This window comes from Rousettus aegyptiacus, unplaced genomic scaffold (genome assembly GCF_014176215.1).
Source record: "Rousettus aegyptiacus isolate mRouAeg1 unplaced genomic scaffold, mRouAeg1.p scaffold_m13_p_6, whole genome shotgun sequence".
NCBI classification, from domain to species: domain Eukaryota; kingdom Metazoa; phylum Chordata; class Mammalia; order Chiroptera; family Pteropodidae; genus Rousettus; species Rousettus aegyptiacus.
In genome coordinates this window covers 37,347,600-37,374,252 of record NW_023416309.1, presented here as the reverse complement: position 1 = coordinate 37,374,252, position 26,653 = coordinate 37,347,600, and the positions used below count along the sequence as shown (strand labels likewise).

General features: G+C 45.9%; 2 protein-coding genes across 5 annotated transcripts in view; one reads left to right on the top strand and one right to left on the bottom strand.

The window, feature by feature from the left end:
• Window positions 1-20,656, bottom strand: part of UBTD1 (ubiquitin domain containing 1) — a 48,476-nt gene extending 27,820 nt beyond the window's left edge. The window contains exons 1-2 of one of the 2 annotated variants that reach the window (XM_016164251.2): window positions 20,223-20,656; window positions 15,873-15,911 (exon numbers count right to left, since the gene is read on the bottom strand). In XM_016164251.2, coding sequence (XP_016019737.1) covers window positions 15,873-15,911; window positions 20,223-20,292 — 109 coding nt within the window. In that variant the 5' untranslated portion in view covers window positions 20,293-20,656. The remainder of the gene's footprint in view (window positions 1-15,872; window positions 15,912-20,222) is intronic. The other variant, XM_016164252.2, reaches the window with a different exon arrangement.
• Window positions 20,657-21,094: 438 nt separating this feature from the next.
• The window catches only part of MMS19 (MMS19 homolog, cytosolic iron-sulfur assembly component), a 29,016-nt gene continuing 23,457 nt past the window's right edge, over window positions 21,095-26,653 (top strand). For 2 of the 3 annotated variants that reach the window (XM_016164213.2, XM_016164214.2), the window contains exon 1: window positions 21,118-21,264. In XM_016164213.2, the coding sequence (XP_016019699.2) occupies window positions 21,153-21,264 (112 nt within the window). In that variant the 5' untranslated portion in view covers window positions 21,118-21,152. Of the gene's footprint in view, window positions 21,265-26,653 lie in introns of all 3 variants that reach the window. The other variant, XM_016164212.2, reaches the window with a different exon arrangement.

Sequence of the window (26,653 nt, the reverse complement as noted above, 5' to 3'; positions counted from 1 at the left end):
TTGCTAAGCAGTCCTAGTTCCTCAAGACATGATTTCAAGTTCCTCAAACATCCCCTAGTTGCTCTTTCACTAGGCAGCTGAGGCACAAAGGCAGGTCTTGGGCAACAGATTAGAACCTGGACAGCCTTCCTGAAGAGATGCTGGAAGAGACTATTCAATCTCCAAATCATACCGAGCACCTCCAATGAGCCAGGCATCATGCTAAGAACTGCAGATTCACTGGTCGGTAAAATACAATCCCTTCCACCAGGAGCTTAGAGTTTAGCCTACTCCATAAATTAATGGTGCATGTGCATCCAAGCACCGAGAACTGAACTCAAGTGCCATGTCCTCAAGCACGCCCTGCTACCTTGCCCAAGGTGAGCAGAGCTCTCCACCCAACAGTCTTCTTCCTTCACCAGCCATCATTTACATGGGAGGCCTTTATCCCTACCTGTGGGATGAAAGGTTGTGTGTTCCAGGTAAGAAGACAAAGGTTAAAGGTCCACAATATATCAAATTAACAAGATTAACGCAGAACTCAGCACAAAGTGAGCACTTGTGCTGGGAGGCTGAACGGAAGCTGGCAGGCCCTGGGCCTCAGTCTCTGGCCCAGCTTCCCTACACCTCCCTCCTAATGGTCCTTCTCTTATCCTAGGACACTGTGGAAGGAACACTGCTATGGCAAGAAGGTCAGAGCAGAGGTTCACCAACTATATTTCCATGGAAGGCAGACTCCGAGGGCTTGCTGGCCAGCCTAGTAGCTCTAGACAGTGCTCCCGACTCGGCCTCCCTCTCCTTTCTCCTTGAAAGGGAAAATACCCCCACACCAGAGAGAGAAAAGCTGAAGTGGCCACTTGCTTCTTCCAATGGTTTCTTTTCCTTCTCGGAAGGCATCAGGCTCTTTGTGGTCCAAAGGCCTTCGCTCATGCAGTTCCTCCCTTCCAGCTTGAGTGAGCTCCCCCTACCCTCAGGGTTGTGTCCAGCACCTGACCAACAGGGCCAGGGGCCAGTGGAGGGTGAAACCTAGTTGTTTACTCGTCAGCAATGGGCCCTGGCAGGGCTGCCTCTGCCCAGAGCAGGCATCCTTTCCTAATTTGCCTAAAGGTGTCCTAAGGGCCAGCGAGCAGCCCTAGCCAGGGGTGGGGCCACATGAGATGAACATGGCTACCTCAGTCTTACACTCCAGGTGTCTGCTCGGGTATCTTTTTCAGGGAAGTCTTCTTGATCCTCCACCTCAAAATAATTCATTCTCCCTATCCCATAGTTCTCTCCCAATACCTTCTTCTCTCCTTCGTAGTATACGTTACATTTTGATTATTTGAGCATAATCTGTTTCCCACTGTTCTGTGGGTAACATGAGGCAGGACCATATCAGTTTTGCTCAGCTGGGGCCTGGCATGTAGAAACTCAATGCACGTCTGAGCTTTATGGAGGTATATGATTCAGATTAACTTTGAATGCTCCAGGACTGGGCCTCTACACTAAATATCGCCTTCATCCGGCATACAGTAGGAAGTGAGTGACACAACCATCGCGTAGACCACCCGGAGCCCCAAGAGGATTAGGTTCAACTGAGACGAGGCAGGCAGGATGCCTCCATACAGTGCACAGCATCCTCAGAGGCCTTCGGTCAATACCTGAGGGGCTACAGGACACAGAATGACAGGACACTACAGTCTCCTGCTGGAAGACTGTGTTTCTCAGCCTTTTAAAGCACAAACCCCATTTCAATAAACACAGATTTCACATACACACCCCCACGCAAAACTGTGCCATGCTCCATTTGAGAATTACTGTAACATCAGGCAAGATTTCTGTCAAACTTCACTTTCAATAAGTTTACATTTCAAAAACAATATATTTGTCCAAACCTAAAATGTGATTATGATACTGAATATGCTTTTTCAAACTTCATAAATCCCCAATTCCCAGAGACTTTTATATCCTCTCCCACCCCCACCCACTATTGACAATCACTACTCACAGACAAGAATAGGACACTAAGGGCCCACCACTGAGAGTAGCACTGTTTCCAGCCAACACAGAATGTGCAGAAGAGGTGTGACCTCTGATATTCCTATCAGAATAGAATGGCAACATGATCTAAGTGGGAAGACAGTCAGAGAGTCAAGAGAGTAGGCTATTTATTATTTCTAGTTTTGAAACTCCTTTGTCAGGATAACGTCCAATTAAGTTTTTAAGACGAAGAGATCATTTTCCCAGCTATAAAATGGGACAATGGCATGAGGGAGTCCCCAGCAAAGAAAAAATACCATGATTTCTAGGATCCAAAGGGATGTGGAGAAAAGAGAAACAAAGCTCAGCTCTATGAACAACAACACCACACAAGAGTTCCTTATCTGGACTCATTACTAATCGCAATAGGCAACTAGAGGAAACAAGAAGTTGAAGTTGAAGTGGGCTGTGGGATACCTGGCCTGCCGCTACTCTCTCCTCCTCCAGTGGAGGCAGATCCATCGCCACAGTTAGGAGATGGACATGCGGGTCAGACCTTCGTGAGTTAAACTCTGGCTCTGTCACTTACTCGCCAGCGATGTCAGATAAATTACATAACTTCTCTGAGCCTCAGTTTTCCTAAACTGTGAGAGCATAATACAGCTTGCTTCACTGGGTTATTATGAAGAATAAATGAGTTAATGCATGTAAAATGTTTAGCACAGCAACTAGAAAATGCTAAGTGAATACAGAAAGTATAAGTGTTAGCTTTGTGATTTTTATTACTATTATTATTTCTCAGTAGGAATGCAGGCAGCTGGATGGGCAGCCCAGAGGCACCTGGCAACCCTCTCATTCTCATTTCCTATTCATTGTCACAAATGACATGACCTCTGTGGCTGAGGACAAGAACAGTTGGGCAGGCCAGTTAAATGGACAGCTGTTGTGTTTTAGAAGAATACTCCAAGAGGCCCAAATTTGGAGAAACAAGCTGGCAGGAGAATACAAAGTCTTGCTTGGCATGGGGGGCGGGTGGTGGGGGTAGGGGGAGTCAGGCGTCTCCAACAGAGGCCAAAGGGGCTGGAGGGGGAGGAAGAAGCAGCACAGGGGAAAGACCTAAACCAAAGACATTGCGGGCAGAGAAAGCTGGCCTTCCAGGGGAGAGGAAGGTGCAGGTGAGCCGCAGGGAAGCCATGAAGAGCAGGATGTGGGCAGCAGGGGGAAACTTGGCCACATCCTGAGGAAGGGACGGGCGGAAAGAACCAGGCTGCCAGGATAGAGAAAGGTCAGGACAGACTGAGAAGGAAGACCACAGGTTGACCCCGCTGGCCCACCTCAGGTCCCCTCCTCAAGCCCTCTCTGTCCCTACACCCATGCAACTTCACGAGTCCCAGAATTTCGCCAGTATTCCCATCACTGCCACCATCTACTGTCCCCATTTGGGTCCTCTTCTAAGCCAGGGGCAGAACTGGATATAGGTTTCATAATTTCCCTTTTTCTTAGGAACTGTGGAACAAGTGCTCCATGGTTTTCTCATGCGGAACAGGCCAAGGAAGCCCATGTGGAAGAGAAATCACCTTCTAGTTCCATTCTGAAAGGTACACGTATTAAGCTTACCCAGCTGCTCGCTTCCACAACTGGTCTTTTCTTTCTCTTAGAGAGAGAGCTCAGCCTCAGTCCTGCCCACTGGGCTCTCCCCATACACAGTACCCATCAAGGGAATGCTGGAAGTCAGTTTAGGAGTGAACTAATCTCCTAGCCCTAATCAGTCATTAAAGCGCCTCCAGATTCAAATTCCAGATAGGTGCTGTTCTAGTATAACCCCAGGCAACATGGAATCAGCAGCAATGTCATCCACCAGGGAGACTGGGCTAGCTGCAGGGAGCCAGCATCAGGTCACGTTGTGGCAGGTCCAGGAAGGAAGGCTCTCTGACCCCACAGAGGGATCACCATGCAGGCTGTCACACAGCAACAGTAACAAGGCTGCCTTTATCTGTATAGGCCTTTCCTGTGTGCAAAGCATCGTCATGTACATAACCTTTGCCCCCTTCCCCACATCTCTAGGAAGGGACCGGGCAGATATTATTCTCATTTTAAAGATGAGGAAGCTGAGGGGACTTGGGCAGGGTCCTAGTTCCTGAGAAGCAGAGCTGGTGGGCCCAGGATCCATTCCCTTTCTGCTTTGAATGTACGCAGTTCTCCCAACAGAACAACAGGCACTCCAGAAGCCCCACTGCTCAGAGGCTAACATCTCTCTCCTTCAAAGAGCCTCCTTTCCCCAGGTCCCCAGTGTTGCCAGGCCCTCCCCGATGCTCCTACCCCTGCCTGCCACATCTCTGGCCCTCCCTCTGCTTTGACCAACCTATCACCCAATCCTGTGGACTCTTTCTTCAAAGGGGCTTCTGTGCCCCTTACACTTCCACTCCTGACATATCGACGTAGACCCTTTCCCTCCTGCCTGAGCTCTGCTGGCTTCCAAGTTGGCCTTCCTGTCTTCTGTCCTGTCCTGTTCCTTCCCTAGCCATCCTTTTCATATAGAAGTGTCCTCTGAAGTCCCCGGCACCCCACTAGTCACACACATTCCTAGTGGTTCTCTATCGTCTCCACATCCCTATGCCATAGCTCAGCTTTCAAGGTGGCTTTAAGGCTTTATTGCCCCTTCCCCAAAGCACACATCTTCCTGGGCCTCCCTGCACCCTTGCTTTAGTTCAAGCTGGTCCCCTTCCTCTATTCCATTCTTTAAGGCTCTGCTCTCCTGTGTCTACAAGCATCCCCTGACTGTAGAAGATATGAGATTGTTTCTCAATGCCTGTACTGCCCCAAGCTCTAAAAGGGACAGTCTCACATCTCACGTGATCAGGTCACCCGCTAGCTAACTGCCTGTACCTGAGTGGTCCCATGACCCAGAAAAGCCAATCCACTGGCTGCCAGAACTCGGCAACGGTGTGCTAAGCCATGGAACAAGGCTATGAATAAGGAAAGACTGGATCAACAGAGAGGGGAGCCAAGAGCAGATGCTCAGATGAAAGCAGAGAGGCCACCAGCCCCCCAAAGGCAGAGCCACCTCCATTCCTGACTCCCTGGCTCCCATGGGGCAGGACTGCCTCACCGTAAACCTACCAACAAAACCTCTTCCCCAGAGCTAACCTGGAGGGGCCTCTGTTCTGTACGGACTACGGCCAACACCAGCCCCATCCCCTCTGTCTGACAGCCCCGAGTGGAGGAGCTGTGTACACAGCAACAAACAGGCTCTGCTGATGGTTACTTTTTTTCTTGTCTCCCCTGTATGGCTAGTAAGTACTCCACATACACCTGGTTTCCTCCCGGAGACTAGAGCTCCTCATTTAGAGTTGGAGGACCAGGCAGCTTTGGGCTGTCTGAGCAGCTCACAAGTTCTCTTCTGAAGCTGCCCCCAAATCCACATGGGTTATGGAGTGCCCCCACCAGGCATGCTTTTTTACATGTGACCTCATCCCCTAATTGGGGCAAAGTGGACCAAGGGTAGAGATGTGACGCAAGTTAGGCCAATTGAATTTGCTCCCCTGGGAATCTGGACTTTGGACTAAGAGATGAGTCCCTCCGAGTGTAGCTGGAACTGTAGCAGAAACACTTGGGACCATGTGGGAAGGAGGAAGCCAAGCTGCAGAGACAAAACCCAAAGAGAGACTCTAACAAGGTTTTTCCAATCCCTGCTTAAAGCCAGTGTCCCTTGAAACCCTATAATAAATAAATCACCTATTTTGCTTAAGCTGGGTTCAGTTGGTTTCTGTTACTTGCAATCTAGGGGTCCTTACACAGCTGGGATCTCCCTTACGCTCCTCCAGGAATACAAAGCAGGGGCTCAACAAACAAACTTGCTGAATGAAGAAAACCTGGCCCCAGATTTTGGCTTTTCGATTTCTGCCAAAGGCACCACCGTGCTCTACAAGAACTCCACACACAAAATGTGTAACTCAGTCCCAGGATTCAATGTGCTTTCCTTGCCTGAAATGCATTATATCCTCATTTTCACCTCTTCTTTGGGACAAACTAGCACTAAAGGAAAAGGCAGACGGGAAGGCAGGCCAAAGGAAACAGCCCATGGCAGTGCAGGCGTGCAAGTCAAACTGGATCCACAAACTCTGTGCTATTCGACTGCCTCTGCTTCAAAAACTCTGCCCTAAGATATCTTTCCCTACGCCACACTCCCGGTCTACCCAAGATGACCATCAAAGTCTCCAAGAGGTCACAAAGCTTGCAACCATGCTAATGGATCATTTATGCCAGAGGCCATCACAAGGCCAGACCCAGGAATCCCAAAGCGGGAAGAAACTTGCGAGGATTGTCATGCCTAATGGTTTTCAAATTGTGTGCTCTGCAGAACCCCAAGATTTCAGCAGAACCTCTTGAGGCCCCTGTCTCCCTTGCGCCAAGCAGTGCAGCACCCATTCGGTTGTATATATCAAGCTACCTTGTATGGTTGCATCTAAAGGGGTCCTAGTAGCTTAAATTAGGGATCCCCAACCCCCCGGGTTACAGACCAGTACCAGTCTGTGGCCTGTTAGGAACCAGGTCGCATAGCAGGAGATGAGCGGTGGGCGAGAGAGCAAAGCTTCATCTGTATTTGCAGCCGCTCCCCGGTGCTAGCATCACCACCTCAACGCCATCTCAGATCATCAGGAATTAGATTCTCATAAAAGCATCAATCCCTGGAGCCAAAAAAGTTGGGGACCACTGGCTTAGTTAGTAAAAATTCCTGTTCTAGACCAACTCCATCATGCAGATGAGGAACTTGGGAATCATGGGCATAAGGCCAGACAGGTGCCAAGTGGCAGAGCTGGAAGAGAACTCTCTGGCTGTCTGACTCTCTTGCTGCCTTTCTCCCAAAGCTGCCCCTTTAAAGGCCAGAACCCTGTGTGGGTCCTGTGTGGGTGAGCACTGGCTGGGGAACACGAAGGGGACACTGAAGACACAACGCAGTGCCCACCATCAGGCACGGAGTCCGAGGTGACCCTTGCTGCATCAGCGGAAGGGCAATGCTAAATGGCCCAAACAATAAGGAGCTGTCCTGATGCTAGTCCTCCGCTATATATAGTTTCTCCCCTGAAATGACCTTTTGCAGCAGCAAAGCTTGTGGTATGGCAAAACTGGCTATGTGTCCCCAGCTCCAGAAGAGAACTCTGCTGACGAATGTAGGTGGTAAATGGGCTGCTTACACATGTTGGGTGTCCCTTCCCAAACCACATCATTCATCTGCACTCCATGTGCGGGAACCAGCAGAGGCTGCCTTCAAACTGAATGCCCGATTACTATCAAGACCTTCCCTAGCCTAGGCATATACAGACAATTTGATTGTATTGCCTAAAAGAAAATAAAAGGCTAGAAAGATAAACACCAAATGGGTGGTGGGAATATAAAGATTTTCTTCTTCAGGCCTCTGGTACTATTCACTTTGACACGAACACATATTACTTTTATAATAAAGAAAATCATATTACTTGGTTTTCTCCAAATTTACCTTCCAAAGTCTCCTCACTTACCCCTAATACCTGCCCTTTCCCACCTCCCCTTTCTGAAGTGTCTACACATCGCCTGTCTCTACTTGTCTTGCTTGAAATGGTATCACACCTTTGTCTGCTTCCTCCCCTAGGTAGATGGAAAACCATCTGGATGATGAGACATACATGTGTAATATGTGCATGCATTTGCAAGAATGAGATAAGATGCAGTAGAAAAAGCACAGGAAATGGAGTAAGATTTCCTGGGTCAGATAACAGCTCCACCTCTGACTTTGAAAGGCAGACCAATGGTTTGACCTCTCTGAACCAGTTCCTCCAGCTGAATTCCTTATAATTGCCAATTCCCTTCCTCTAAAAGATAAGGATGAGTTCTGAGCAAGCCCACTAATCTCACAGCTTTTGAAAAAGGGATAATGACCATTAAAAAAACCTGAGGCCCTAGATCCAGCCTACAAAAAGGGTCCCCCATCCATCCATAGCCAAACTAGCACTGGGTGGTGGGCCACACTCATGAAAAACAGGGCCAGTAAGCTGAAGTCATTCCCTGGATACTTCCTCTGGCTCAGGGTCCCTGGCATAGACAAATGCCCAAGGAATGGTGCCGTCAAAAGTAGCAGGCTGAGTATCTCTATCCAGGATTGCAGAAAAAGTGCTTAATGGTCAACAATGGGTTAGACACCCAAGTCCTGGATCTTCTGTGGAAAATGTGTCACAGCAGAACAGAGCTAGGCTCAGCTTCAAACAAGAGGGGTTAGCTGTACATTAAGAGGCCCGATGAAACTTTCCTTTTGCCTGTTGACTGTAAAAACTAGCCTATCTTGCTCCCCAAGGAGAAGGCCCAAATAATTAACAGTGTGTACAACATGTGGAAGTTTTAAAATTTTATTTGAGCCCTTGTAAAAAGTCACAGTAACAGTAAGTTTCTCCTCAAATAAGGCCCCTCTTCTCCTCAGCAGACGGCCTTGGACCAGGCCACAAACAAGAACATTACACTGAGCCAGATATGGATGAGCTCTGGGTTCTGTGAACCTGACGCGAAAGGACAGAGGGAAGAAAAGCAACCAGAGAAGTCTGCCTGGCACATAAACACGGCATGCAGAGCATCGCCAGCTCCTTAGGACTGCCCCCAGCTAGCCCTGGACCCTCCGCAATATGCGCCATGGACCTGCCCACCCACCGGGTGTGCCCAAGGGGAAATGGGTTTGGAAAAAACAAAAACAAATCACAGAAGCTCCAGTATTATTAGTCCATCACACCATGAGCTCCCTAAGGAAAGGAATGGACACTCCATGATTTGCCCCGCACACAGCACAGTGCCTAAGACAAGGGAGATGCGGGAGATGCACTGAATATTTAGAGACAGTTTCTCATAGTGGTTAAGATACGGGCCCCGGGATACAACGACCAGAATTCAAATAGCACTTGCTTGCTTTCATGGGCAAGCATCTTAACCTCCCAGAGCCTCAGTTTCGTCATCTGTAAAGTGGAGGTAATTAAGCCTACCTTACAGGACTGATGTGAAAATTGAAGATGATGTCAAACACCTAGTAGGGTACCTAACACACAGGTGGCAGAAAATTAATAAATGATACTGATTTCAGTGATGATGATTCCTGATGCTGCTCTGAGGGCTCAGGAAATGAAATGCTCAGGTCATGTGACCACATTCGCTAAATGAAAAAAAACAATGCATGTGCGATATATCATAGAGGACAGTGTGGTCTGTTTCCCAGACACAGCATGGGGGACGGGGGGTGGTGGAGAGAGGTACAAGGAGAGACAAATCCATGAAGGTTGTCACCAAGTGAACTTGCTGGCACATTCAGGAAGTGTAGTGTGAGAACTGGCAGAAGTGGACTATTTGCTAGTCAGGGGTGGCAATGACGTCAGTAAACCAGCTATATCTGTTTAGGGTCCAATGAGCCCTTAAGTTGAAAATGACAGTGAGGTAGCTAGTGCATGGGAGGAACCCAGGGCTGAAAATCAAAAACACTGGTCTGGAATCCAAAATCTTCCATTTCTCACAGTGTGATCCTGCACATGGCAGTTAATATTACTGAGCTTCTCCCCTAAAATGAGGGCCATCTCACCCTCAGTGAATTATCAGGATCAGATGAGATGTGTATAAAGTACATACTACAGTGCCTGACACACTGTCAGTGCTCAATAAATAACAGTATATAATAATTATCAAATGTTTGTTTGTTTGTTTGTTTGTTTTCCAAATCTAGTTGCTGGGGGCTGCAGTATCAAGTGCAGAAAGTGGCTCTGCTGTGCATGTTGATCGCTAGTATCTTGGAAGTTCACAGAGGAGGTGTTTTCAGTTGACAAAGTGCATCAGAGAAATGTGGGTGGCTCCAGGAAGGAAGCTGCAGTGGACGCAGAGATGTCTGCCAAGCTGAAGAGGGGCTGCAGTAAACTGAGGACATGACTGAGCTCTGACCAGGTAAGAAATGTTTGCATCTGTAAGGACATAGCCCAGAAAAGTAGCTACTGGTTGTAGCTAGAATCAGTGAGAATGTGGGGGTGTTGCAAGAGATTTGTTACTAACAAGAGTTGCAGTTCTCAAGTTTTGGTAAATGACTCATATTTTTAAAAATGAAGCTGGAGTCAAGGCTATCTCTATAATAACATCACTTTCAGGCAACCTGTTTCTGATCTGCTTTCTTGAATGAATGGTTAGAATGACTAGAATGGTAGATAACCAGTCAGTATACTCCATAGAAGTTAGGTTTTGTATATAAACTTCAATGACCATGCATCTTGACTGGGAGAGAAAAGCAAGGTTGGGAACAGCTGGCTTAAATATAGTGACAAGCATGATGATAATAGTAATAATCACTACCATTAATTGGGTATTTTAATATGTTCCAAGCACCATTCTAAGGACTTTATGTGCATTAACTCATTTAATCCCCATAACAATCTATGGAGTAGGTACTGTTATCTTCATTTTACAGATGAGGAAAGTGAGGCTCAAAAATTCACAACAACTTGCTCAAGGATAATGAGCTAAAAAGGAGGTACAATAATAAACTGCAATGGACATGAAATAAAATATTTGTCTGAGCTGTCATAATTACCTGCTACCAAAAGAAAACTGTATCTAATAAACAACCTCAGATTCTGCCAATCAAAAGAAATGCATGGCTAGCCCTCTCTGTACACTCTGACTCCAGGGGAAGGGGCAGAGGGCGGCCAAAATCAGATTTCCCAGGTCGGGTAGGAGAGGTTACACTCTGCTCCTCACAATACTCTGGGCTGAACAAGAGTCAGCAGAATACAAGTCCCCAAAGGAACAATGAACTTGGTCTTGGTTATTGTCATTAACAACCCACTACCTACATTTGCTACGTATCTGCTGTGTGTGGGCACTGTGCTGATCACTTCATATACACCACCACATATAATCCTCGACTACACTATGTGGTCATACTCTTGTGCCCATTTTACAGACGTAGAAACTGAGGCTCTGACCTGAGGCTCAGTGAGAAAGTAGTGGAGCCATTGCCTTCCACGGCTTCTGCCTCTCTGCCACTTATTTGTCAATAATCTTGGGTAGTTAACACACTACTAAGCTCAGTATTCTCATCCATAAAGCAGGAAAAATGATTCCTGCCTTGCCTACCTACCCGGATGGCTGTGGCAATCAAATGACATATAACACTTGTGAAAGCACCTTGAAAACTGCAAAATGCTGAGCAAAGAATCATCAGTTATATTAATTACAAGGAGTATAACTGATCCTGCAAGCACTTTACTAATGTGACTCTTATCTCTTTTCCCTTGGGAATTTAATATTTCAAAGTCTGCAGAGCCAGGATACTCTTTTCTTCAAATCCCTGGCATCCAGAAATTGGAAAGAATAGGTTCGTTCTGGGAGAAGGATAAGGAAACAATGATGTTTACATTCTACTTGTGTTTCTCTTTAGGAACACAATCTTAGCTGAGATGCCGCTGCTTCTAGCAGACCCAACCCTCAACAACAGTCAACACATTTATTGAGCACCTACTATGTGCCAAAGCACATGTGGCTCCTAGGTGTGCAGATTGGAGCCTGGGGGCTGGGAAGTAAAAGGAGGTGACAGCAAAGGGAAGGGAACAGAGAGTGGTTACAGTCCTTGTAGCTCTGCAGGCTTCACAGCTAACCTCCTAGATTCTTTTCATGGGGGCTGGAGGAGGGAGCTCACAGCACAATGGAATGAGCTTTGAGCACCTGAATTAGCTGAAGTTCTTAAGCCAAGTTCCAGCTCTGCCTCTCCTCAGCGTCATGACCACCAGCAATCAATCTAAGTTCCTGACCATTGGCTTCCCTGCATGTAAAAATGTTCTTATAGGAAAAATGGGCAGAATAAATGTGATGATTGTTTGAATGGACCTAGCATGTTGCCTGAAGGTACTCAATAATGAATTCTTACTAAAAACAAACAAACAAACAAAACGTGTGTTCTCTTCCATTCCAGTGAAAATAAACTATGGTGGCCAAAAGCTCAAGCTCTGAGATCAGACCACTTGGGTTCCAGTCCTGGCTCTGCTGTTTACAGCTTCATGGCCTTAGGCAGGAGATGTTACCTTTCTAAGGCTCGATATCTTCATCTGTAAAAAGGTGATAATAGTATCCACCCATAGAGTGTTTGTGAGGACTGACCTCACTACTGCAGGTGATTCTCCGGGCACACAGTAAACACCCAGTAAAGGTGAGCTATTCCTATTGCCTCTCTTCAAGCTCTTAAAATCAACAACATCGCAAGTCCATGGGCTTGCCTCTAAGATCCAAGCTGCTTGGGAACTGGCTGGCTGCCTAGGCTTGGGCTCTGGTGCCAGCCTCTCAGAGGAGACAGGTACAAATGAGAAGCCATCCCCATCCCCCACTTCCTCAATCCCTTACCCTTCAGAAGGTACTCCAGACCTTTCCCTCACAGGTTCCTCTTTACAAGGGCAATAGATGCAGAAGTTGAGGGGCTGAGGTTGGTCAGAGGTATGGGGGCACACCGAGCTCGATCCCCATTCCCTGTGGGCTCAGAAAAGAGGGAGGTCTTGTTCAAAGAGAAGCACATGGCCTCAAGCAGCAAACAAGTGCCATATTGCCATGTTACTGTAACACTTCCTACTTTTCACTCATCCCTACATTCTTCATTTGAACCATAGACCTGCATCTCTCGCATGTAAAAAGGGAGCTTAAAAAAAATGGTGCTCAACCAGAATAAGATAGCATCAACATTTTTTGGGAGTCAAATGAATGATAATACAGAAGTGCTTTGTTTAATTGGACTCATCCATCCATCCGTCCATCCACCCACCCATCCACCCATCCATCCTAACCAGCGACCACATAGTTGGAAACCCAGAAGCAAGCCAAATTCTGACCAGAAATACATCACAGACTCTCCCCTGACCCAAGCTCCTGTATTTGCCTCTCTCTGGGACCCCTCAGGCTTCACTTAAAGCTCACCTACTCTTTCTCTAAGGAAAAGTTCTAACAAGCTCAAGAAATTGGAGAAGCTTCTATTTTAGCTCAGCAGATGGGATTTCAAGAAGTGACTATTACAATGAGATACCACTTAACACTCATTAGAATGGCTTCTATCAAAACATACACGCGTGCGCACGCCCACACACACACACACACACAGAGGAAATAACAAGTATTAGCAAAAATGTGGAGAAACCGGAACCCTTGGACATTGCTGGTGGGAATGTAAAATGGTACGGCTGCTGACAAAAACAGGATGGCGGTTCCTCAAAAAATTGAATACAGAATTAAGATATAATCTAGCAATTCCACTTCTGAGTATATACACAAAAGAACTAAAAGCAGGGTCTCAGATACATATTTGCACAATCATATTCATAGCAGCGTTATTCATGGTAGCCAAAAAGTGGAAGCAACCCAAGCGTCCTATGACAAATGATAGATAAACAAAATGTAGTATATCCATATAATGGAGTATTATTCAGCCCTAAAAAGGAAAGAAATTCTAACACATGCTACAACATGCATAAAACTTGAAGACATCATGCTAAGTGAAATAAGGCAGACACAGAAGAAGAAATGCCATATGATTCCAGTTATGTAAGGTACCTAGAATAGTCAAACTCTTGGAGAGAGAAAGTGCAACGGTGGTTTCAGGGGCTGAGGGAAGGGGAAAAAAGGGAGTTTGTGTTTAATGGGCACAAAGGTTCAGTTTGGGGAGATGAAACAAGTTGTGGAGATGGATGGTGGTGATGGCCACACAACAGTGTGAATGTAAAGCTACAGAATTATACACTTAAAAATAGTTAAAATAGTAAATTTTATGTGTATCTAACCACAATTTTTTTTTAATGGTGGGGAGAAGTGACCACTGACTACCAGGGAGAAAACAGAGCAATGATTACAGGTAGAAACGTGAACCCCAAAAGCACAGCAGCAGGGAACCATTCAGTTTGGTGCTCACTGCCCTAGAATCTCAGAAGCCTAGCGGTCTCATGCTGTCACAAGCACAATAACTGATTAGGCAGCACGTACTTCCCATTCAGAGCCCAGAATAGGATTCAAGAGCCTTCCTACACCAAGGCTGCTGCTGGGGACCTCGGGGTAGGCCACTTCTGCACAGTCTTTCCCTTGGCAATTTCCTTTTGCATGCTACCAGTTCACTCCGTCCCACTCCCTTCTTTCGAAGATAAAGACTTTTGAGAGAAAGAAGCTTTTGTGGTCCCCACCTCCACCAAGCAGGTGCTTTGTACATATAAGTGTGAACTCAACACCACCGAGTTGCAAAGAGAGGTTATTTGTGCTCAGTATACTTTGCTTGGAAGCATATCATCCGTTTCAGAAGATTCCCATCCAAAAATAGTTTTTAAACATTTCTTTTATAGTTTTGCTCTTTAAAAAAGAGTAAGTTTCAATGATCTGTTGGGGATAAAAAATAACTGGCTATGGTTTTTGTGTGTAAAAATGCTGTAGCTTTGGATAATAGAAACTTTATAAGTTCACAAAATCTCTTTTCATCCAGGATCTCAGTTGCTTCTTACAACCTCTTTGGGAGGCGGGGCAGGGTTAACAGTCATCGAATTGTACAAATGAGGAAACTGAGGCTCAGAGAGATTAACAGGCTTGTCCAAAGTCACACACACAATTAGGAAGAAGCAGAGAACCAAGGCATTATTTCTTATCAATGCCAGATAAGGCTCTGGGTTGGGAACTCATATTTGAGCAAATCAAACAGCCATGAAAGTAATTTTAAAAAGTGTTAGCTTATTTTATCCCCTGAGCATCTCTCTAAACTGGAGGTATTACCATCTTTTTATTTTTAAATAGAGGATCAATTGAGCACAAACAAATGGCTTGCCCAAGATGACCACTGAAGAAAGAGGCAAAGAGATAGACCTCCCCCCTTTTGAATACACTTGACCTTAATACCACCTTCCCTACAATGTCTTGACCTTGGCACACTCAAAACTTAAAGGAGCCCAGACAGTTTTTATATAGGTTGCACCATATTTCTGTGAACTTGGCAGGGAGCAGATATACCTTTATTCTCTTTTTAATAGCTAGAAAAGGAAAAAGAGGTTAAAGAAATCTTTAAGTTCCTTTACAGCTCTAAAATTCTATGATTCTAAAAATTCTCCAGCAAGTCAATGGGTAGAGAGGCCTGGAATCCACATCACCCACCTCCTGCCTCAGTTTATTAGACTGCTCCATCCCTGCCCCTGGAGTTAATGACTACAAATACAGGGTGTGCCTAGGATATGAGTCCATTCTTACATAGAGGCACACATAAAATGACAAAAAGTGCTACTGCCTGCTTAGGACCTTAATAGGGAGCTTCACTCTACTCTGTTCTCATAAGAGGCTCAAATTGTAGGGAATTATGTCCCAGGTATTTGAGAACTTCCCCAGGCCTGGGGCAAGAGGTAAGTCAGTCCCAGGAACAGAATACCACCTTGCAGTTGCAACTTAAGTCCCTTCATTAGATACCTGTCCTAACACTCATCTAAGGTGGGAGTACAATCAGGTCTGCTCATTCCTGCTCTCCTCCTATTCACCTCACCAACTCAATTAGACACACTAATTTAATTCAACAAAATTAGGCACCTGCTATACTCCAGGCACTGCTCCAGGTACCAGGGAGTAAACAAATAAAAATCTGGCCACACATAGTAGGTGAGAGAGCCAGTGTCAGATGATGGTAAGTGCCACAAAGAAAAATGAAATAGGGAAGAGTGGTAGATAATTCCAAGGGCAGGTGGTGGAGGGAAATGGGTTGATTTTAAAAAGGGTGGTCTGGGCGGAATGGGAGGGAGAGACCTATTCAGATATCAGGGATTGGATCAGGGGATGAAGAGCAAGAGAGGGTTTAAAAAGGTAAGCTGGTGAAAATCATATTGTCTTGTAGACTAACACAAGGACTTTGAATGAGATGGTGAACAAAGGAGTAACAGAATCTGACTTACGGTTTACAGCATCACTCTCACTGCTGTGCTGAAAATAGTCTGTCGGGAGACAAGGGAGGAAGCAGGAAGGTCAGTTAGGAGGCCGATGGTAGCTTAGACTAGGGGTGAAAGTGGTAAATATGGTGAGAGTCAGGTTCTGGATATATTTAAGGCAAAGCCAACAGGAGTTATTGATTAAGTGAATGTGGGATGTTGAAAGAAAGGGAGGAGTCAGGGATGACTCTAGAATTTTAGGGGCCTGGGCAACTAGAAGGATGAAATCACCATTAACTGAGATGGAAAAGTCTGGAAGGAGCAGGGAGTAGGGGTGAGGGCTCATTCTGTTTTGGGCATGTTAAACTGAGAAGCCCTTCAGATATTAGATGTGTTGAATAGGCAGCACAATATATAAGGCTGGAGATGGAGAGGATGGGCTGAAATGATAAAGGTGGGCATTACCAGCATATGTAATAGTACTTAGTTGTATGTATAATCATATAAGATTTTTATGCACAATCACATGTAATCTGTATGACCATGTTTACTGTAGCCCCCCTAAACTATAAGCTCTATATGGCCAACGACCATATCTGTTCACAGCCAGCAAGGTGCCTGGCACTCTCAGTAAATATTTACTGAGCAAATGGAGAAGTTGCCTAATTACTCTCTCAAGAATAGCCACAACAGCCCACACAATGAGAAGCTGACTGGCTGCCAAGCCCAAACAGACCAAAACAGAACCCTAGGTCTGTCCACCCCAAGCTTGAGATTCCAGAACGTAAGTGGATAGGCCTGGCACATCACAGAGTCAGATATTTGGTTTTCGGCCCTTCCACATTCTCAAAAGATGGCACTAGGCAAGACACTGGCCTATTCTACTACCTCTATTTCATCCTTGGGTGGCCAAGGGAGGGGCTGCCTCACTTATTTCATGGGCAGAGATACTGATTTACCCAGCATACATGTCTGGACTGGCAGTAGCCCCCCAAAGGAATAAATGCCCAAGTATTCTCTGAATCACACGAGGACCACCCAGCGCCTGAAGGGAACACAAACCTACTGGGGATGCATTAAGAGTAACAGTTAAAAAAAATGTGACAATCACGAAACTTGATGAGATGAGAAGACCCCCTAATTCTTTTAGCTAATGCAAGTCTGCCTGACCAATGGGAGTCATGACTCTACTTCGCCCATCAAGTGACTAGGAAGACAAAACAAAGACAAAAGGGTGAAATGACAAGGCATAAGATTTCAACTCAGTAACTTCCCAGTTTTGAAAAGCTACATTTGTGAAGATGATTACAACGGCTCTAATGACGTACTATAACCCTCTCCCTTTCGGAGATACTGAAAGTGTGACCCAGAAAAGTTTGATGACCTCCCCAGGGCCACACAGTTACAGGCCCAGGATTAGAACTCAGGTTCTAGCTCTCTTTTGAGGGTTTCTTCCATTACACCAGCGATCACGGAAAGGTAAGAGTTACAGTGGGAGCTAGGGGAGTTTAAGGCATTAGCGTTACAACATAAAACTATGTCCTTGTCAAAGGGTAAGCTGCAGATGTTACAGAAATGCCAGGTGCACACTGTGAGGTTAAGAAGGATTCTTTCCCTTACACCAAACTTGTCATCTCACAGAGTTCCTCTTGGCTTTGAATATTATGAATAAAACTATTCATAGTGGGATGCACAGAATTTGGGAAAAAAAAAAAAAAGATATACTAGCAGCTAAAAAAATGCAACTATATATTTCAGTAAAATGTTTACGTCAAAAATTGAGATGGTAGGATAAAGTTGGGTCAGCTTTCTAAAATCAACATTGAGTGCTTCCTCTGTACAGATCATTATGCTAAGTGCTGACTGTGAGTCTGTGAGTCTGTGAGTGTGTGTGAGTGTGTGTGTGTGTGTGTGTGTGTGTGTGTGTTATATGAGTGAATAAGACACACACACACAAGGAAAAGACAGAACCCAGGTCTTCAAGGCTTACAATATAGTTACTGATATGACTGTAAACATCAAAGAAATGACTAATAATATGGAGTAGATAATTGTTAAGTAAGTGGCATAATGTGTCTGCACGAATCCTCAGAAGAAGCAACCGGGTCTACTTGGGAGGGGTGGAACTATCAGGCAAGGTGCTTCTAGAAAGACATAGGATTTGAGGTGGACCTTCAAGGGAAGAAAGGCTCTTAAGCAAAGGGAAATGGCATGAGCAAATACTGGTGGTCTTATTGTCTGGAAAGTGAAAGAAATCAAGCCTTAAAAGGAAGGACTGGACCAGACTTGAACGGCCTTGGAAGTTAAAGTTCTTGTAGAAATGGGGAGGTACAAAATTTCTTATGAACATAGAACTATATAGGGTTTGCAGCAGATTAATTTAAAAATGTCTTTGGGAGACACATGGTGTGCAGGCACTGGATGAATAACTGAAAATGAATTTGTCTTTGGTGGAGAACTAACTCCAGCCTAGGAGATGAGTTGGACTTGAGGTGACAAGGGCGTGGAGTAGAGTGGGAAGGGGCAGGTTTGTAAGACCTACTGAAGAAAAAGCAGGTCCCAGTGACTGGCTGGCTGGGAGGCACAGGACAGGAGGCAGAAAGAGTCAGCAGAGAGAGATCTTCGAAGTATAAAGTAGCTGCAAGAATGAAAGAGCACAGGGAAGCTGGCTGAGAGGGTGAGATGCAGAGGTTGGTTTTAGAAGTGCGGAACCTGACAATTACATCAGAGTCCAGTGGGCATTTAGAGATATGAGTCTGAAGTTCGAGAAGGAATAGATGAAGATAAAGGGTAGGGACCTTTCCAATGGACAAAGAGTTGTGGGACTAAATAAGATTTCTCTGGGCGGGAGTGTAATGAGAGAAAAATTGAAATGTTGAACTGAACAATGAGTGTGCCCACACCTAGGAGGTGATGGCAGACAGGAGTGATCTGAGAGAAAAACCAAGATAATCTACTGTCAAGAAGGGAAGAGGGGAGAATTTCAAGGAGGAAAGGGTTGTCAACAGTAAAAAATGTGACCAAATCCATTATGTGGACTGAGCACATACATAATAAATATTTGTTGAATAAATGAATGCATTGGAAAGGAAGAAAGCCCTTGGGTTCGAGAATCAACTTTCCTCAGTCAGAATGGCCAGGGTTGCTAAGAGGATTCCAATGTTAAATTTTACTCGTCCCCTACAAAAACACATTTCTTCTTCCACAAGTCATCCTGTCCACCACACAGACATCCTTCCCTGCTTCCCCCATGCTTCCCCTCATCTTCCCAGTTTCCGCAACCCAACCAACACACCTTTGGTGTCAAAAGAGACAGGAAGCTCCAACTAGAGTTTCCACTTCATTAACAACTCTGCCTGTGGCTCCTCTTACATAAAAAAAATGTATGTGGCAATTGGGTGGAAAAGGAGACTGTGTTCTAGCTCCAGCTGTACTACTAACTAGCTGTGTGGGTTTGGGCAAGTTGCTCAACCTCTCTGATTTGGGCTTTTTCATAGGTAGGAGGAGGTAGATCTTTTTGGACTCTAGACAAGTTTCGAAGGTGCCTTTCAGCTTTAAAGTCCTCGATTTTATCATTCTCAGAAGGTTCTTGCAACATGCTCAGAGAAGGAAGTGAGTACAAGACCTGGGGAAACGACCGTCAGACCTCTTCCCGGAGCGAGCAGCCAGAATAGAAGTGTACCAAGAAAGTGAGAAGGCGCTTCCCGGGCCTCGCGGATCACCAGAGAGCAGATCCCATTCCCATGGCTGGGAACAATCCCAACAAACCCGAGGGGGATTCCCACCCCGCACCCCACCATTCCTAGGCTCTCAGACGGCTGGGAGGCTCTAAAAAGCCCTGCGGGAAAAATAAAGATTTCTTTCCCAGAGTCCTGCGGTGCTTTTGCAAGTCGGATTCCGGCAGACACGATCAGCAGCCCGATAATGACACAGTCTTTGGAAGGAGCGACTGTTCTCGCCTCGCTCGCTCGGAGTTCTGGGGACGCCTGGCCGCCCGCGCCGTGCCCCGACGGGCGAGTGTCCGACCCTGGCCCAGCTGCCAGGCCAGCGGCGCCCCTACCCCGGGCCCTCCTACCCTCCGCCGGCCCCGCTGCGGTCTACAAACATTTCCTGCCCCTGCCCCCGCCCCCACCCCCACCCGGAGCTTCCCAGTTGGAGCGAGTTGGGCTGGAAGCCGGGTCAGCGCTCGCAGTTGCCCCAACTTGGCTTCCCCCGCCACCAGGGCTGGGGAGGAGGCCACCGTCTGGCTCGGGAGCAGCCATCGGGGAAACCCAGGAGCCAGGAGCCATGGAAGGTCGCTCGGGAAGCCCAGGGCTCAGGCAAGGAGGGAGACAATTGGCGGGGCGTCCGTGGCCCTGCTCCCTTCACAGTCGTTACCTGCTCGCTTGCGGGGGTGTCCCGGGGCGGCCGGCCTCTCCCGGCGCTGTCTCCCCACGCAGTTGCCCATGCTGGCTCCTCAGCCGGGCCCCATGCACTGGAGGCGGTGGGCTGGTCCGCTGCTCCTCGCTCCTGCCCCGGACGGCGGCGTCCCGGGTCAACGGCTACTGCCGCCGGGCATCGGACGCTCACAGATCTCCCCCTGGGGGCGCGCTGTGCCCCAGCGTCGGCTTCGCCACAAACTTTGCGGGTGAGGGAGAGAGGGAGGTGACCGCCTCCCCAGCACAGTCCCAGGTGGCCGGGCCAGGGGGGCCCGCGACGGTGCCCGGCCGGAGACAAGCTCCGCTGAAGGGGCGGAGAGAGGGGGCGGGAACCGCCGCAGCTACACCCGACTCGCTCCGGGCTCTCAGCTGGGGCCGGCCCCCTGGAGCCTGTCACTCACCTGCCTAGCCCCGCCCCAGCCCGGCCCCGCTCGCTGCCGCTGGCTCCCGGTGCCAGCGCCGCCGCGGCCGCCAGCCCCAGGTGCGCATGTGACCGACGGCACCGCCCCCTCGAGCCGGTCCGATTTTCTCATTGGCTTCCCCCAGGGCGCGTACCGCCCCTCGGCCCCACCCAGCCAGGTGCCCGCCCTGCCTCCCGTCTCCCGGGTAGCAAGGCCTTGAATTATTCGCCCTCAATGGCCACCGGCTGTGTGCCTAGCAGCCACCTCCCCACCCCGCACGGCCACCCCGACTCCAGTCCCCGCCCCTCGGGGAGGGACCATCCCGGATCCTCCCTGGAACTGCCTGGCCTGGAGCCGGCAGGCACGTGATCCAAGGAGCGCCCAGTCCCCTCTGCCTTCTCCAGGCGATTGGCTCAGGAGGCGCGTGCGCCGAGAGGCCAGTCCTGTGCTACCGCCCACTTCCCCTCCCACGGTCTCTAGTTCGCGTCATGGCCTCCGCCGCCGCTCTGGAAGCGGTGGCGCCCACCGGCGCTCTGTGGGGCCTCGTGCACGACTTCGTCATGGGTCAGCAGGAGGGTCCCGCTGACCAAGTAGCTGCAGGTACGGCAGACGGCTCCGCGCGGCTTCCGCGTGGGGGCCGACTGGAGGGAGCGGCCTCAGCACAGGCGCCGGGCGGGAAGAGATTGAGGGACAGCGATGACTTTGAGAGATTGTTTTGGGGCAGGTTGTGAGCACCGCGTGCTTCAGCTTCCTAAGAGAGTCGCTTGCATCTTCTTTAAAGCGCCTTTACGCCCTTTTTCTTCGTATGTAGCCACCCTGTGCACCGGCCCAGGTTAGGAGAGTCATTACCATGTCACAGATGAGGAAATAGGCCTAACAAGGGCACGAGACTCGCAGGTCGGACAGGTGGGGGAGGTGGGACTTAGACCCAGATCCTCCAGTTCAGAATCTGGTGCTCACGCCACGAAAGCACGTTGATTCTGGGAGGCTGACTTAGAAGAAGCATATTCAGAGGCATCAGCCCCAGTCGCGTGGCATGTTGGGAGTGGCCGGGCGGCCTGATCCGTAACTGGCTGTAATTGAAGAGAGGAGGAGAGTTGCCTGTCTGGGGGGGCAGTTTGGGATGTTCTGCGTATCCTCCGTTAAGACTTTCCCTCCGTTTCCTGGTAAAGTGCTTGATTAATGTGCTTCATGACATTTTTATATGGTATTTGTTTTTATCTTTTCCCCAAATCTCCAGTTTCCTGCCTTTGACCAGTTCAGGGATCTCTAAGTTCTGACAGCTTATCTAAGATTTGAATAAAACAAATTCCAGATCTCCTTGGAATTCTGAGACTTCACTCTTTTAGAAAGAAAAATCTTAAAAGTTAGTGAATGTTCAGAGGCCTTTAGGTCTTATGTAATAGAATACAAAATAATCTTGTGAATACAGATGAGTTTATTTTTGGAAATTTTGTGTGCTGGGGAAAAGCAAAGAACACATTTCTTTTGAAAATTGAACATATTAACTTTTAGAATATATGACAAATGAATAAAGTGAATCCGCAAGAAGTATAATACTTTGGTCCTTAGCAATTCCACTTTTATTCAATATTCCACCGTTGTTGAACACATATTATTCTCCACATAGATGCAAAACAATAGGAGTATGAATACAAATTAGGCTAGATACGTCTTCACCACTTCTAATGTGGTGGGAGAGAAAACCATGCAAACAGATAGTACACAACACCATGAAAGGCAATAAAAGTTATGTGCAATGTGGCATGGAGAAAGCATCAGAAGCAAAAGTCTGATGCTGCCATTCCACTAAGCTTAACTGCTTACAGCTTTATGAAGTATAGTGTGTTATCGGCGCTTACAGTTAATAGTGTTATTAATGTCATTTTTCCTGGTGTTCCATTATGAAAAACTTAAAACATACAGCAGAGTCTAAAGAATTTCATAAGAAACATGCACCCATACCTAGATAATACGTTAACATTTTAATATGTAACTTGTTTTATCACATATCCATCCATTTAAATTGCAGATATTAATACAACTGCCCACGTATACTTTGGTAGGCATATTATTAACTAGTTTGTTTACAGTTTATTTTACTGTAAAGTTTATATCCAGTGAAGCGTACAAATTCGAAGTGTACATTCACTGATTTTGAAAAATACATACACCTACCCCCTACCAAGATAAAGAACATTGCTACATCAGTGTTATTTGTAACTATTCTTTCACATTTATATATTATGAATACAGTCATTTTGGAATTTTCAGATACAGAACACTTGAGAATACAAGATAAGGACTGATTAGTTCTTATAAATATCTTTGTAACTTTTATGTTTTTATGCCTGAAAAAAAAATGGCCTATTGTCTCCTATAAATTTAACTCAGCTCAGCTGAGACAGTAACACCAGCCCTGTTGTAATTTAACCAACCCTCTTGACTAGGAAAGGAGGTTGGTAGTAACAAATAAGCAGCGGAGGGGTAGGTAGTGACATAAGATTGGAAAGGTTTGGTGAGGTTGGATTATGCATAACTTTGGATTCTAGGCAGAGATATTTGAATAACCTATGATAGGTAATAGGAGTCATTGTAGATCCTTCAGCAAAGGAGTGATAATGAAAGCAAATTTGAAGAGGATTAAATTGGTATTCTCAATCTTAGATCACAGTCCTAGTCAGGGTTGTTGAAGGCTGACAGGCTTTTGAAGCATTCCTAGAATAAGATATGCTTTCTAATTCTCCATCCTAAGTTAGGCTTTGTTACTGATGAAGGGAGCAGTGTCTGTCTATTCAGCCACTTAACAGTGGTGGCCTCTCCTACAAATTGTGAATGCAGAAAGAATATCCTGTGATCACAAAGGCAGCTACCCCCGACTTTTTTTGTACCTGGTTTCCTGATGAAAGTGTCAGATGTAAAAGTGTAATGATGGGAGATAAATTACCTGGCAGCCTAGGAGTTAAAGGCTTCTCAGCCAGGCATTCAAAGGCTGCTACTACCTGGCCCCTTCTGGACCTTGAGTTCCAGGCACCCACCTTGATTTGCTACCCACTGATAAGCAGCAGAGAGATAGGTAGTAACATAAGGTTGAAAAGGTTTGGTGAGGTTGGATTATGCATAACCTTGGATTCTAGGCAGAGAACCTTCCCACTTCCCTTCACAAACTTCGTCTAATCAAAGTTAGATCTAGGATTCGAGGCCCAGTTTGAGTGCTCACTGCCTGCCCCCCCAAGTGTTTCCTGATTACTCCAGCCAGACATCATCTCACACTTCAGAATCTTTGTGGTACTTATTTCTCAACCACTCATATACTTATTAGACTTGTTTAGTAGCTATTTCTGTATACATCTTTATATCCTGCCCTCCTATTCCTGCCACCAGAACCTCCTGGAGACTAGCATAAGTAGGTGTGCAGTGAAAAACTACATAAACGAATGGGAATGAGAGAAGTTAAAAATCTGTGGAATTTGAAGCTTAACTAGTTATAGGGCTTGAAGGAGAGGAAGGACTATAAGATGACCCCAGGTTTTTGAGCCTGAGGATGAACAAAAGAGAAGTACTTTTTTCCAAAAATGGAGGTTGGGAAGGGAGCTAACTAATTTTTGAACAGTGTGATTTTTGGACATGTTGAAATTAAAGGTGATGGATATAAATTTTCTTCTTCTCAGTTTTTGGATTTTCCTTCATTTCAATCTTTATTATGTTATATTGTCCCACATTTGTGATTTCCTGAGAAGACTGCCATTCCTGAATCCAGAAGATTATTAAAGGACAGTGAAATATAGTTCTGAGAAACATGCATAGCATCCTCAGCAGAAAGGACATTTGAAGAGCTTGATTGGAACGGAGTCCTGATTGGGGGTTTTCTTTCTCCTGCTCCTTCACATCCTACCCCTTCCCACCTTGGCTGCTATTCCAAATTCTCAAGAGACTGCAACTCCATCAGACAGAGGTCTGATTGTGCATTCTATGTCGGTCTCATATAAATACTCCTTTGATGACTCCTCAGTGCCCCACACAAACTGGTTCCCTGCTGAAGAAAGTGTGGGTATTTAGGAGGTGCTAGTATGTCCATTTTTAGGGAGCAAATCTTGGACACATTAGAAAAACTTAGACCCACCTATATGGGGAAAGGAACTTTCACTTACTTTTTCTTAATGCCAGTGAGACTGCCCTTAGGAAAATTAACTCTTTATTAGCTTCTTTCATCTCAGGAGTCCAAGTACATAATAGTGCCTCCAGATATTCAGGTACTTTTCTTTGTTTGGGGGCATTTATAGTGTTAAGAGAATGACTCATAGTTAGTGAGGGATGGTCTGTAAACCCAGGAATTTTACTTTTTTCTTATGTTAACCCAGTCTCTGTTTATATCACTATGGTAACACTGAACTTGTTACACTGCGATTGTTTTAGATGTCTTTCTGCTCCAACAGACTGGGCACCTTAAAAGTTCCCTGCTTATATTTCTATCTCTAGCTTTATAATAGGTATTCAATAAATATTGAGTAAATAAATGAAAACAAATACATGACGAATTTTTTTTAAAGAATTGTGGAGCAAACAGAAGAGAGATTAATTCTGTTTTGAGAATCGGTGTTTCACAAAAGAATTGACATTTGAGGTGGGTCTTGAAAAGTTGAATTTCCTCAGATTGACAAGGGCAAAGAAGCATTCCAAACCAAGGGAATGTGTATAGGATTAAGGATATGGAAGAACTTGGCATGTTGTGATTTCATGTGACTGAATGATAGGAGTCATGATGAAAGGTGAGGCTAGAGAGCACTTGGAGACGAACTGTGAAGGACTTCAAGCCCCAAGAAGTCAAGTCTTAAGCAGCAGTTGGAGCTTGGTTGGCAGGAAAGTAATTGTGCGTTGTAGGGCGGTAGTTCTGGATAGAGCAAGGATTGATTGAAAGGCTTTTTTTTTAAATTGAAGTAAAATTCACCACCTTAATCATTTTAAGTGTATAATGAATTGGCTTTTAGTTTATTCTCAAGTTCTGCAACCATCACCACTTTCTAAAAATTCCAGAACACTTTCATCACACCAAAATGTGGAGGGCTACTTTGAAATCTGTCGCTGTATAGTCTGGTCATAGGGATGAAAAGGAAGAGTCATTTTGAAAGACATATCTGAGGGCGACTCAACAGAACTAGAATGAGATGTTAAATTTAGCCATCTTTGCTGAAAACATCCTCAAAATACCATTCCTGTTTTTTGCCACCTTACCATTTTCCTTTCTCTTATTTACTATTGTGTGATAGCCATAAAGCTAATATAAAAAATATCTTTTTTTCCCAATTTTCTATTACTTTTGCGCTTCACTTTTTGTGTTTGTGCTGCATTAATTCAAGATAGGATCCTTATGAAAGGTATGAAAATTGAAGGGCTTTGCTGGGAGAATTCACCCATATACTGGGATTCAAGGAATCACAAGCACATGGATGCTTCTTTGTAATGACAAAGCAGCCAGTTTCATAATGATATATACTGAATGCTGAAGAAATCTTTTTCATTTATAAGATTTGAGGCAACCTATATGCATGGGAATTGACTGGTAGGGGGTATGAGGGAACTTTCTCAGGTAATGGAAATATTCTACGTCTTGATTGGGGTGTTGGTTCCTCAAGGTACACTTATTAAAACTTGTCAAATTATCAAATATCTGTGCATTTCACAGTGTAAATTATACCTAAATTTTTTAGAAAATTTAAAAAAGAGGCAGCCAAGTGGATCCTATTAGGCAGGTCTTTGTCCTACAGCATGTGAGGTGTTTCCGAAGAGGTACCCTAGTCCAGCGTCCACAGGAGGCTTTAGTGATCTTACTAACATAAGTTTCAATGACGTTCTTTGCTGGTAACACTTATCAGTCTCCTTATAGCTTCCTATGTACAATTGCCAGCTCCTTCTGTGGTCACCACTGATACTAATTGTTAGATGGGTTTTCTTTTTTCTTTTTTCCTCCCCCTCTTTAATTCCCTTCCCC